This window comes from Macaca thibetana, chromosome 8 (assembly GCF_024542745.1).
Source record: "Macaca thibetana thibetana isolate TM-01 chromosome 8, ASM2454274v1, whole genome shotgun sequence".
NCBI lineage: Eukaryota > Metazoa > Chordata > Mammalia > Primates > Cercopithecidae > Macaca > Macaca thibetana.
In genome coordinates this window covers 89,860,592-89,875,000 of record NC_065585.1, presented here as the reverse complement: position 1 = coordinate 89,875,000, position 14,409 = coordinate 89,860,592, and the positions used below count along the sequence as shown (strand labels likewise).

General features: G+C 35.7%; 1 protein-coding gene across 1 annotated transcript in view; it reads left to right on the top strand.

The window, feature by feature from the left end:
- RP1 (RP1 axonemal microtubule associated) overlaps positions 1-14,409 on the top strand; it is a 273,274-nt gene that overhangs the window by 228,030 nt on the left and 30,835 nt on the right. Inside the window, exon 25 of the mRNA XM_050802339.1 lies at positions 13,088-13,307. Coding sequence (XP_050658296.1) covers positions 13,088-13,307 — 220 coding nt within the window. The remainder of the gene's footprint in view (positions 1-13,087; positions 13,308-14,409) is intronic.

Below are 14,409 nucleotides of genomic sequence, written 5' to 3'. Positions count from 1 at the left end.
GCTTCCTCACAAAAACAAACGAGTACAACTCACCCAATATGAAATGGATTGAAGTAGATAATTTGAATAGCCCTATAATCAGCAAGGAAATTGAATTTTTAATTTTGAAACTCCCAGAGAAGAATCTCTAGGCCCATAGATGGTTTAACTAGAGAATCCTACCAAATATTTAAGGAATGATTAGTTTTGCACAATCCTTACTGGAAATCAGAAGTGGGAATACTGTCTAGCTCATTCTATGAAGCCATTACTACCTTGATCACTAAAACGAGATAAAGACATCCCCAAAAATGGGAAACCACAGACTAATTTTCCTCATGAATATAGATACGAAAGTCCTTAACAAAATATTACCAAACAGAATTCAGTAATCTACAAAAAAAGAATTATATTCTATGACCAAGTAGGATTTATCCAGGCATACAAGTCTGGTTAAACGTTTGAGAATGAGTCAGATGTAACCTATTATATTAATAGGCTAAGAAAGAAAAATTGTATGATCATGTTAATTGATGCAGAAATAGCATTTGACAAAATTCAACACCCATTCATAATTTTTTTAACTCTCAGAAAAAATGCGAATATCAACTCGAAAAGAGCATCTATAAATACTCAGAGCTAACACTATTTTTTTTTTCCTTTTTCTTTTTTCTTTTTTTTTTTTTGAGATGGAGTCTCGCTCTGTTGCCCAGGCTGGAGTGCAGTGGCGCGATCTCGGCTCACTGCAAGCTCTGCCTCCCAGGTTCACGCCATTCTCCTGGCTCAGCCTCCTTGAGTAGCTGGGACTACAGGCGCCCGCCACCGCGCCCAGCTAATTTTTTGTATTTTTAGTAGAGACGGGGTTTCACCGCGGTCTCAGTCTCCTGACCTTGTGATCCGCCCGCCTCGGCCTCCCAAAGTGCTGGGATTACAGGCGTGAGCCACTACGCCCGGCCAACACTATTCTTAGTGACAAAAAGCTGAATGCTTTTTTCCTAAGGGAAAAGTTTTGCAAGGCAGAACTACCTGCCTTCAACGTTCTTATGCAATACAGTGGTAAAAGTTCAGGAAATATAAAGCATAGGGATTAGAGTTCTTGGGAATGTATTACTGTGCTTTTAGACACAAAAAGCATGATCCATCAAAGAAAAAGGTGATAAATTGGACTTTATCAGAATTAAAAACTTATGTATGTGAAAAACCTTGTTAAAAGGATGAAAAGACACACTTCAAATGGGACAAAATATTTGCAAACTACGTATATGACAGACAACTCGTATCTGTTGGGTGGAGTGTTCTATACATGTCTATTAGACCCTGTTGGTTGTTGGTGTTAGTTCTATATCCTTCATGATTTTCTGTCTAGTTGTTTCATCCATTTTTGAGAGATGGATGTTCTGGTTTCCAACAATCTTGTGGATATGTTTATTTTTCTTGAGTCGTATCAAGTTTTCCTTTACATATTTTGCTTGAGCTATATAAGAGATATAATAAGATGGCTCATGCCTATAATCCCAATTTTGGGAGGCAGAGCAGAGGATGAGTGCTTGAAGCCAGGAGCTTGAGACCAGCCTGGGCAACATGGCAAGACCCTGTCTCCACAAAAAATAAAAATCGGCCTAGTGTAATGGCTTTCATTTGTAGTCCTAGTTACTTGGGAGGCTGAGGTGGTAGGATCATTTTGAGCCCAGGAATTGGAGGCTGCAGTGAAGCATGATTGTAACCACTGCAGTCCAGCCTTGGTGACAGAGTGAGCCTGACTCACAATAAAAAACAAAACCAAAAAACAAAAAAAGATGTAATAAGAGATGTTTGACTAGAGAAAAAGGCAACTTAGCCTGACAGTTGACTCAGGTTTAAAACACATGGGATAAGCAACCACATTTGAGAAGCTGGCATTTGAGCAGAATCTTAAAGACTGAGAAAAACTTTTGTAGGCAAAAAAGTAAAGGAAGGGTATCATGAACAGAAGGACAAGTCCTTGATGCAGTACTTGGAGAATGATGTAGATGACTGTGCCCCCCACTTTGTCTGCATTATAATTGCCACCTCCTGGAGGAATGCTTTTGAGGGGTAGCACTGATTTATCTTGTGTCTAACCACAAAAGTCTATGCATAATTGAAATTGTTAGCTTTGCCTACTGTGGAGTTCTTTGTTCCATGATATTTCTTTGAAGATACAAGTTGTTTCAGTTTTTAGAGAATAACCATTATAAAGCATTTCTGTCATCAATATAAACATGAGTTGCTTAAGTATTACAGCAACAAAATTTAAACTCCTATCAAAATTGCAGAAATATTTTGTTACATCAAATAATCCAATTATAAATTCGGTCTCCGATTTAATGTATATTTTACAAACTTAAAGAAAATTGCCAAGTCCTCGTGATATGTGTCACTCAATCCAAACCCTACAAAATATTTACAAAAGAGGCCATTAAAAAGATCTGCATTAAACTTTTCCTGCTTCATGTTCAAAGTTTAATACAGCCATGTGTTGCTTAATGATGGGGATACCTCTGACAGATGTGTCAGCAGGTAATTTTGTCATTGTGTAAACATCATAGAGTGCACTTGCACAAACCTAGATGGTCTAGCCTGCTACGCGCCTATGCTATATGGGATTGCCTATTGATTCTAGGCCTTGAACCTTTACTACTAAGTACTGTAGGCACTTGTAACACAGTGATAACGACTTACGTATCTAAACATAGAAAAGGTACAGTAAAAATATGATATGAAAGATAAAAATGGTATACCTGTACAGGGCACTTACCATGAATGGAGCTTGCAGGACTGGAAGTAGCTCTGGATGAAGAAGTGAGTGAGTGGTGAGTGAATGTGAAGGCCTAGGACATTACTGTACACCAATTTATGTAAATACTGGACACCAAGCCTATACTAGATTTATAAAAAATATTTTTCTTTCATCAATAACAAAGTAACCTTAGCTTACTGTTTGATTTTTCTGCAATAGCACAGCTTGAAACACAAACACATTGTACAGCAGTACAAAAATATTTTCTTTATATTTTTAGTCTATAAGTGTTTTATTTATTTTTCTTTTCTTTCTTTCTTTCTTTTTTTTTGATATAAGATTTCACTCTGTTGCCCAGGCTGGAGTACAGTGGTACAAGCGTGACTTACTGCAGCCTCCACCTCCCAAGCTCAGGTGATCCTCCCACCTCAGCCTCCTCCCAAGTAGCTGGACTCCAGGTACGTGCCACCACGCCAGGCTAATTTTTAAATGTTTTTCTAGAGATGGGGTTTCACCATGTTGCCTAGGCTGGTCTTGAACTCCTGGGCTCAAGTAATCCTCCTGCCTCAGCCTCACGAAGTGCTAGTATTACAGGCATGAGCCACTGTGCCAGGCTACATTTTATAGTTTTAGAAGTAATTAAGGGAGGCTGAGATGGCAGATTACCTGAGGTCAGAAGTTCCAGACCAGCCTGGCCAACATGGTGAAACCCTGTCTCTACTAAAAATACAAAAATTAGCCAGACCTGGTGGTGGGCGCCTGTAGTCCCAGCTACTGGCGAGGATGAGGCAGGAGAATCACTTGAACCCGGAAGGCAGAGGTAGCAGTGAGCTGAGATCACGCCATTGTACTCCAGCTTTGGCGACAAGAGCAAAACCACGTCTCAAAAAAAAAAAAGTAGTAATTTTTTTTTCTACTTTTTAAGCTTTTTTGTTAAAAATAAGACATAGATGCACACATTAGCCTAAGCCTACGCAGGGTCAAGATCATAAATATCACCATCTTTCATTTCTATATCTTGTCACATTGGAAGGTCTTCAGGGACAAAAACATGCATGGAGCTGTCATCTCCTATGATAACGATGCCTTCTTCTGGATACCTCCTGAAGGACCTGCCTGAGGCTGTTTTACAGTTAGTTTTAAAAAATAAGTAGAAATATACTCTAAAATAATAATTAAAAGTATATCATAGTAAATATATAAATCACAGTAGCATAGTCATTTATTATCTGCTATGGTTTGGAAATGACTTGTTTGGCCCCACCAAGCCTCCTGTTGAAATCTGACCCCCAGGGTTGGAGATGGGGCCTGTGAGAGGTCTTTGGGTCATGAAGGTGCATGTCTCATGAGTGGCTTTGTGCCATTCTCTCAGGCGCGAGTGAGTTCCTGCTCTTAATTCTCAAGAGAACTAGTTGTTTAAAAGACCTTGGCACCTTCCCCCTCTCTCTTGCTTCTTTTCTTACCATGTGATCTCGGCAGGGCTCCTCTTTGCCTTCTGCCAGGAATAGAAGCTTCCTGAAACCCTCACCAGAAGCAGATGCTAGTGCCGTGCTTCTCGTGTAGTCTGCAGAACAGGAGCCGGATCAACCTGTTTTCTTTATGAATTCCCCAGCCTCAGGTATTCCTCTATAACAACACAAACAGACTATGACATTATCACTATCAAGTATGTACTGTACATAATTGTATGTGCTATACTTTTATATGACTAGCAGTGCAATAGGTTTGTTTACACCAACATCACCACAAACATGTGAGTAATGTGTTCCCTACAACATTATGACAGCCATGATGTCACTAGGCAATAAAAATTTCTCAGTTCCATTATAATCTTCTTCCTTCTTCTTTCTTCCCTTCTCCTTCTCCTTCTCCTTCTCCTTCTTCTTCATCTTCTTGTTTTGAGATGGAATCTTGCTGTGTCACCCAGCCTGGAGTGCAGTGGTGCATTCTCTGCTCACTGCAGCCTCTGCCCCACCAGGCTCAAGTGATTCTCCTGCCTCAGCCTCTTGAGTAGCTGGGATTACAGGGGCCCACCACCATGCCTGGCTAATTTTTGTATTTTTAGTAGAGATGGGATTTTGCCATGTTGGCCAGGCTGATCTCAGACTCCTCTCAGGTCCATTATAATCTTACAAGACCACTGCATATATGCAATCCATCATTGACCCAAATGTTATGCAGTGCATGACTATATGTAATTTCTAGATAGGAGGTGGATTTGGTTTTGCTGGGCTTGAAATGTAAACCTTCATGGTAAACCTGCCTCTGCTTCCTGGCAATGGCTAATGCCATATGCTCTTGCCCCAATAAAAAGTTTTCCAAAACATCATGGGAACTTTGGGGAATAGAGCATATATTTTTAAAAATATGGTTTATTGAGAAATTAAAGAATTAGATGAAACCAGAAAAAAAAGCATCCATTATAAATACAATCAATAGAAATTTATATTAATGATATTAATAAAGTGTACAAAACAGAAGAATCACAAATATGTTTTTGGAGGAGACAGAACATCGAGAGAACATATAACTTTTGATACATTTATGATGGAATTACATAATCAGGGTTCTAGATGAATATAAGGAGGTTCTCTGGATGTTCAGGATAGGTATTTGACACCATTTTACGTCTGGTATATCTATGATCATTCCAAAAATAATACAGAAAGACCAACAAATGTACATGTTCTTAAGAACTGACTGAACCCAGTAAATATTAAAAAATCATTTGAATAAGCAGAGAGGCTTTGATTCACTAGATTTTTCCCTTATCTGGTGAGAAAAGTCACTGGATTTCTCAATTATTTGATCTAAAATTTACTAAGAATTGTATGAATAGATCTTGTGGAATGATTCTGGGTGGGGGAGGGGAACAGACAGCACTTTCTCCCATAAACCAGTATAAATTTATCTGAGTTAAAATTTTGTATCTGATTAATTTGGAAAAGCTACACATCTAGATGTTTTTAGACAGAATAAAAAAAAAGAGTATGTATTCTGAAGCTTTTGGATGTAACGTACTCTGAATGTCAGTTAGGGCAAGTTGGTTGATAGTATTGATAGTCTTCTATATTCCTACTTATTTTTTGTAAATATCTATCAATTATTGAGAGAAGGGTGTTAAAATCTCCAAATATGATTGCGTATTAATCTATCCCTTTTATTTCTATCAAGTTTTTTCTTTCCTGTTTTTAAGCTCTATTAATAGGTACCTTCACACTTAGGATTATTATATCTAGTTGCTGAATTGACTTTTTTGTCATAAAATGATCTGTATTTCTAGTAATACTCCTATTCTTAAAGTCACCATTATCTAATGTTAATGTACACATGCAGATTTCTTTGGCTTTGTGTTTTCTTGGTGTCTAATTTTTCCATCCTTTCCTTTTTTAGCTGTCTGTGTCTTTATACAGTACAGTTTTTATATATGGCATATTGTTAGATGTTACTTTTTTAATCCAGTCTGATAATCTCTACCATTTAAATAAAAAATTTGATCAATTTACTTTTATAAAAAATGGAGTTGCAATTCACATAGCATACAATTAACCATTTTGAAACATACCATTCAGTGGCATTTAGTACATTTAGTGGTTCATGTTATGCAGCCACTACCCTGTCTAGTTCCAAAACATTTCCATCACCCCAAAATAAAACTCTGTACACATTCAGCAATTACTTTCCATTCTCCCTTCCCTTTCAGCTGGCAACCAGTAATCTGTTTTCTGCCTCTTCAAATATTTCTTGATACTTTTATATCAATGGACTCATTGAATACATGGTCTTTTTTGTTTGACTTCTTTCCCTTAGCATCATGATTTTTGAGGTTTATCCATGTTGAAGCCTATATCAGTGCTTCACTTCTTTTTATGGCTGAATAATATTCCTTTGTTTGTATATATCACAATTTGTTGATACATCTGTCAATTGTTGGACATTTGGTTTGTACCCACATTTTGGCTGCATAGGCTGTGTTGCTCCAAATATTTATGTACAAGTATTTGTCTGAATACCTGTTTTCAATTCTTTTGGGTATATACCCAGCAGTGGAATGTTGGGTCATATGGTAATGCTATATTTAATGTCATTAGAACTGCTAAATGTTTTCCCATAGTGGCTGTACCTTATTGTTGTTTTAGAATTCTTTATATCTTCTGGATATTTCAATCTTGTATTATTTTGTTTCTCCTTTCTCTTTTTCTTTTTTTTTCTTTTACCATTCAATAGTATCTTCTCCTTTGGCTTATTAACTGTTCCTCTTTTTGGTTTTTAGTGGTTTATGTACACATTAAAATATGCATTCTTAACATGTATAATATAATAAACTTTAAAGAGTGCTATCCTATTCATATCCCATCAAACCCTTGTGCTGTTATTATGTATTTTATTTCTACATATATTACAAACCCCATGAAAGGTAAAACATCCTATTCCTCATTATATTTGCTTTAAACAGTCCATTGATTTGCATAAAATTTAACAAAAGAAGAAAAATTGTGGTTTATGTATACCCTTTTATGTATAGTATATTTACTATATCCATGCTTCTCCTTTTTTGGTATACATTTACATATCCATATTGTATTATTTCTCTTCAGCCTGAAGAACTTCTCTTTGCATTTTTTATAGTACAAGTTGGCTAGTTATAAATTTTCTTAGCTTTTTTTTTAATGAAAAGATGTTCATTTTACCTTCATTTTTAAAGAATATTTTTGCTAGATATAAAACTTTAGGTTGACAATGTTAATTTGTTCTTAGAACTTAAAAGATGCTTCATTGTATTCTGACCTGCATTATTTCTAAAGCAAAAATAGCCACTATTCTTATTACTATTCTCCTATATAAAAATAGTATTTTTCTTTGGCTGCTTTTAAGAATTTTTCTTTCCTTTTCATTAGTTACTATGATCTGTCTAGGTGTGATTTTCTTTATATATATTTTGCTTGAGATTCACTATGATTGCTTTTTCTGTGGGTTGCTGTTTTTGGCCAAAATTGAAAAATTTAAATAAATATTTAAATAATTTTTCTGCTCTATTCAATCTCTTCTTTCCTTCCAGGAGTCTAATTATATATATGTTAGTTTAATTGATACTCTCTCACAGGTTGCTGAGATGCTGTTAAATTGTTTTACTAATTTTGTATTGTATATTTCAATATGAATAATTTCTATTAACTGCCTTCAAGTTTACTGACTTTTTTGTGTCTAATTGATTATTTGATTCCATTAATTATTATTTTACTTATTGTGTTTTCTAGATCTAGGATTTTCACTTTTTTAAATATAATTTCTAGATATTGCTTGACAATGCTTATCTCTTTACTCATTATATTCCTCCTTTCCTGTAGATTATATGGCATATTTACTATATTTTAATATCCTTGTCTGCTAATTCCAACATTCATGTTATTTGCAGGTCTATTTTTGTTAACTCCTTTTTTATTGACATTTTACAGTTTGTTCATATGTCTAGTAATTTTGATTGCATAGTAGACCTTGTGGATAATAGTGCAGTAACTCTGGATTATGTTACATTCTTCTGAAGAATATTGAGTGCTGTTAATTTGTGGATCACCTTGAATGTAGGGGTTTGTTTTTATGCCTTGTTAGGACAGGGCTATTTCAGCTTTATCCTTAGTCTTGAGAGAATCTTTTTAGTAAAGAGATGTAGTTGTCATTTCTAATGCATGGTACTTCTGGGGATTTGATGGAAAGCCTTGGGAATTTAACATGCTTTTATAACTTGGTGTAACTCAAACTTTAAAGTCTTTTTCTAAAGTCACTTGTGGTAAGTAACAGCTAGAATTGCCACTTAGTTATTTTAGCCTTCTGACTTGTTTTCTCTCTGAACTCCTTGCAGTCATACCTGCATGTGAATAGTGTAGTCATTGGTCTAGGATTTGACTGGTATTTACATACAAATTTGTATCACCCACTTTTGTTCCCTCCTTTCTGGGATCTCCCTTCTTAATTTCCAGCTACTCTGGTAGTTCCAAATTAGTTCCAAATTCATTCTGCCCATTCTTCAGCAGATTAGACTGTGTGTTTCTGCTTGAGTTTTATCCTCGCTGTTTCTTGTAGAATTGGAAATGTCCTCAGGCAAAAAACTATACAAATATAAATATCAGCTATTTTCAAGGGTAAGGTCTTTTCTGTCCCATTTTAGGTCAAATCCCTGGCTTTGCTGTCGGCTTTGTTTGTTTTACAGTGCCCTCAAGCAGAATTTATTATTGTTGTTGCTAGAAAGTTAGGTCAAAATAAGTTACCCTTCTATAATAAAAGTGGACCCTACATAAAGAATTGATTATAATCCATTTATATTTTGCCAAGATGTATCAAGATTTACTTCAAAATCCAGGAGAAATGTGACTGCTTTGTTAGAAAAAGTTAAAGATCCATATTAGAGGATGTTGGCTTTAACCTTAATCATACAACTCCTTCATAAAGATATCAGGACTTTGTTTCCAGTAGAAATCATTCACTGTTGAAAATACAGACTGCATAACAAAGTATAAGCCACATTTTTCATTCATTTAAATAGCAACTAATTGGATTACAAACTGTTATTGTTAAATTAAAAAAAAGAAAGAAACACAAGCATCAAAGTGTTAACAAGAACCTTTTCCCAGTTACTGGGGCTCAGATGCTTATAAGGAGACTGTTATAACAAATCATCAAAACTTTGCAAATTATTATCAGATTTGTGTGCCCACTAAAATTTTGATAGAAGCCAAAGAGAATGAAGGAAACACATGAAATGAAAAAAAATCAACCGCTATATGATTTATTTAACGAATGATTAAAGCAGTCTATTCTCTGCCAAATTTTGTATAAATACTAAGGGTAGAGAAAAGAAAGACAGAACTCAGATCCTCAGGGAGTTAAGGGTCTAGTGAGGGAATGCTAAAAGATCCTCAAGGAGTTAAGGGTCTAGTGGGGGAATGCTAAAAATGGACAAAGGACTTAAGATTAAATACGTAAGACTTAAACTTAAGACTTAAGTTTAAATTTTCTCAAGAAAGTAGGACAAGGGTATTTAAGGTACCCAGAATTGTTTACAGCTAGTAGCTCCTAAATCTTCAGAGGCATCATAACTCTAGATAATCAAATGCGTGAGAAATCTGTTCCCTCTGAAAGTCAAGGTCAGAGTCAGGGACTCGGGACTAGGAGAACATGTTATTCTGTGCGGGGAAAAACCCACTAGAATCTGTGATTACTTAGATTCTTGAAGTTTCTTAAGATTTTTGAGGAAAGGTCTTTTGAACTTAGTTTTGTGAATGACACCAAGACTAAAGAATAAAGCATTTTTTAAACCAAGGACCCCTGTTTAGTTTCAGAAGGAAGCCTGAATACTGTAGGCCATAAAGCCCTGTATCCTTTTAAAAAAAATCTAAGTATCATTTACTCATTAAGCCAGGAAAGTTTTATTTTCCAGTTCTTTAATAAGGAATTTTTACCCAGTATGTGTAGAGGAGAAGAGTATCATATTTTTCATGTTGTATAATACAACAAATTGTCTGTGCTTTGGGAGGTGTTTTTTTTGTTGTTGTTGTTTTATTTTGTTTTTGTTTTGTGTTTTTTTTTGTGATGTCACTTCCTCTTAAAATTTACCCGAATGATTTTTAGTGTTTCTAACTTGTTAGAACTCAAGTTTCTAGTTTATACTTCTACATTCCTACCCTGAGTTGAAAGCTATAGCATTTCCTTGAAGGGCAATCAGTATGTAAAATGAGCTGTCCTAGATGACTTGAGATGCCAAGTTAATATAAAATGCCCCAGATGGAATTCAGTGATCACAAAGCTAATTGGTGTTTCAATGTGTTTTTCCAACATACGAAACTGTCTTAAACAGAGGATACAGACTTTACACAACATGAAATTTGCTTCTAGAACTTAAGTTTTAAAAATAACTTATTTTCCATTTATTAAAAAAATACTAAAGTTTCATGTGGGTTTAGGGTATCCTGGTTAGAAAAATCCTATATTTTGGAGTCACTGTCCTTTTTTGTGTGTTTTCAAATGTAGGAAGTTAAATGTAGAAAACTAAAAACAGTTATACGCAAGAAAAATTTCTAGGCATATTACATTTTTATTTGATTAAAACTGAAGTGACGCAGGTTGATTTATTAAACCAGAACTAACAGTTCCAAACTAATTTGACTAATATCTTAGAAGCAATTTGGAAGCAGTCTACAGCACTAGCCATGCTATAGTTCAGTCGTTTTGGTTCTGGTTCTAATTGGCTAACCCAGGCATGCACAATCTATGGGTAATTTAGTTTCTATGCCACGACACTATTCAGTTATTATTTACAAGTATATTTGTGAATTACCAACAGAATTAGACACAGGGTTTATCAATTTTAATTTCACTTATGATGGCCAAACCGTAGTTTTAATTTCCTTCTGTGAGTGGTTGGACCCATTTTCTGTCCTGTCTTTAGATTAGATATATTTAGACCACTTCTTTTTATGTTAGCACAAAATTCGGACTCATAAAAAATAGCTGCTATATTTATTGACTTCTATCATACTTTGTAAGATTGGTACTATTGTAGTATTCAGATGGGGGCACTGAAACTTAGAGAGGTTGAAAAACTTGCTGCAGTTCACACAGCCAGCCAGGGTACAAGGAAATAACTTTCAGACTCAGGTCTGTCTGATATCAAAACCTGAGGTTCCGTATTTCTATGGAGAGACCATGTTATTTTGCCTTAGGGTGCATGTTGGAGCTTGGCTACTGATTTCTATCATATTTCCTTCTATCAGTAACTTTGAGGAGTATGTTAGGAGTCCTGTACTTATCTGAACTAAGTACCAATGTTAACATTTTTTCTACGTGATAGAATTCCTATAATCACATTGTTCTAGAAATAATAGGAGGGGGACCAACTATTTAGCTTGCCTGTGATGAAATCTGTCTCTGTGCACCCAGACTAGAGAGCATTTTGGCTACAGGACAGAATTTATTCAGAGCAATTATCACCAATATGACAACCCAAGATTATATTATCAAGAAAAATATTTTAGTAGAAAAAGGTAGCAGGTATGCATAACAGGTGTAACTTCTGTGATGATGTGACCATTTATGGTAATACCAAAGGGAGAAAAGATGTTGTAGGTCATTGTGGGGGTGAGGGCAGATGAAATACTAGAAGGCAGATTAAATGGTTTCTAACTATAGTATGTGGCAGTCAGAATTTTGGCCTCATGATTTTTGGCCCTGGTGTTACTCTTATGACTACGTTATGTTCCATGGCAAATAGATTTTGCAGACATAATTAAGGTTACTAATTAGCTGACCTTAAAATAGGAAGATTAGTCTGGTTTATACAGGTGGGCCTACTCTAAGTTATACACGACTCTAAAAACAAACATTTTTCTCCCAATGGTAGCAGAAATTCCAAGCATAAGAAGGGTTTGATGTGCCCTTGATAACTTGGAGATTCAGAGGGCCACACATAAAGGAAACGGGGAACTCAATCCTATAGTCACAAGGAACAGGATCCTGCCAACAGTGTGAATAAGCTTGGAAGCAGAAGCTTCCCCAGAGTCTCCAAAGAGGAGCCCAGCTCACCCAGCGCCTTGATCTCAGCTTGTGTGGTCTTAAGCGGAAGTTCAGCTGAGCCACATGGTGCCTGGACTTCTGACTCATGGAATTGGAAGACAATAAATGGGTCTTATTTTAAGTAATTAAGTCTGTGGTAATTTGTTACAACAGAAATAGAAAACTAATGTAGTACATAATTGATCAATTTTTTTTTTCACATGACCCCTGTAGGAATTTTCAAGACAAAAAATATTGCTTATTCTGAATAATGAATAATACCTTAGAATATTTGTCATACTGAATAATTATGTGTTTTGGAGTGGTGCAAAGGAAAACAATCACATTACCAACACGTTTGTAGAATCACAGCATGAACCCTAGTTTAAATCTAGGTGTACATATGGTCTCTTCCTCAGGATCTCACTTTAATGGGAAAATTCAATCTTAATAACACCAGAGCATTAGATTGTCTTATTCTTCAAGTCTAACCACTGAATGAATAGTGTGTAATAATAATTACAATAAAATATGTGTATTGCAAGATAGTAATTGTGAGTTGCTAAAAGAAAGGATGTAATGAAAACTAGCTGGATTTAATTTATTGGTTTCTACATGGTTAGTGGATACATGCTTCACCATATAGAACAGCATTTCATGGTGTTAGAAGTAACTGGTTCTAAGGGAAATTAGTAAGGAGTATTTATGATTAAAAAAAAGTAGGTATTGAGTTCAAAATGGAATATGAATTTGGAAATTGGAGATGTAGGGAGTTTTAGTTCCCTTTTATCCTTTGTGTTGCAGATTAATCTCAAAGATATTGGTGAAATCTATAAAATACGTATTGGACACGACAACACTGGAAAGAATCCCAGGTGGTATCTGGAAGAAGTTAGACTTGGAAATATAGCCACAAATGAGCTATTTTGTTTACCTGTTGATTCCTGGATAGCTGAGAATGAAAATGATGGAGATCTATGGAAGGAAATACCCATCATGGGAACTAAGAAAGCACCTTTGCCAGGTATATCATTTTATTTCCTTTGTGATGTGTATTGAAAATTAAAATAATTGAGATGATTTAGAATAGGGGCTGGCACCTTTTTCTGTAAAGGACCAGATACTAAATATCTCACACTCTGTGTGCTATAAAGTCTCTGCGAAAACTGCTCAACTCTGCCAGTGTAGTGAGGTGGCAGATACAGATAATATGGAAACAAATGACGTGGCTGTGTGCCAATAAAACTTTATGTGTAGACTCTGAAATTGGAGTTTCATATAATGTTTATTTGTTAAAAAATAGTTTTGATTTTTTTAATCATTAAGAAAAATAAAAAGCATTCTAGCTCCTGGACTGTACAAAAACAAGTGGCTGGCAGATTTGGCCCACGGGCCTCAAGTTGTTTGCCCCCCCGATTTAGAACATTAGACTTTAGGATTAACACCGGTATGTCTGTTCAAAGGTGACCATGGATATCCAAGAATAGATGTGTGTGTTCAGCTCATCTTTCTTTAAGCTGCTTTGCTACCATTTAGATGTGACTTTCTTCTTAGCTAATTATGTTAACAGATGTCAGCAATCATGAACTTTGTAGCACCTGAATTCCCTTACTGTGTATTTTTTCTTTCTTGCTTGAAAGTGAACTTACCCAATGTCTTAATTTTCTCTCTGTCCATTCCCGGTATCTCTAATAACTACCTTCTTTTTGCCTCCACCACTGGAGAGAAAATGTTATTTCTCAATGGATACTGATAGCCTCTTTGTTCAGAATGAAATGACTGTGTATATGTGTGTGTATATATGTGCATGTATGTGTTTGTGTGTATGCATGTGAGTGTTTGAGTGTCTGTGCGTGAATGCTTATATATGTATGTGTTTGACAGAACATATACATGTGGGTATATGCGTATGAGTGCGTGCATGCATGTGACACTATGTGTATGTGTATATGTGTGTGTGCATGTTCCTGTATGCATGTGTGAAAAAGTCTGTGTGTATGAGTGTGTGTGAGTGTTCTTAGTATCCTGGACCTCTCTGCTGTGTTTGATACTGATACTGTTCATGTCTCATTTGAAGAGGCAGAGGTTCTTAGAGGCTCTGGAACCAAGTCTTGGCTTGGTGATGT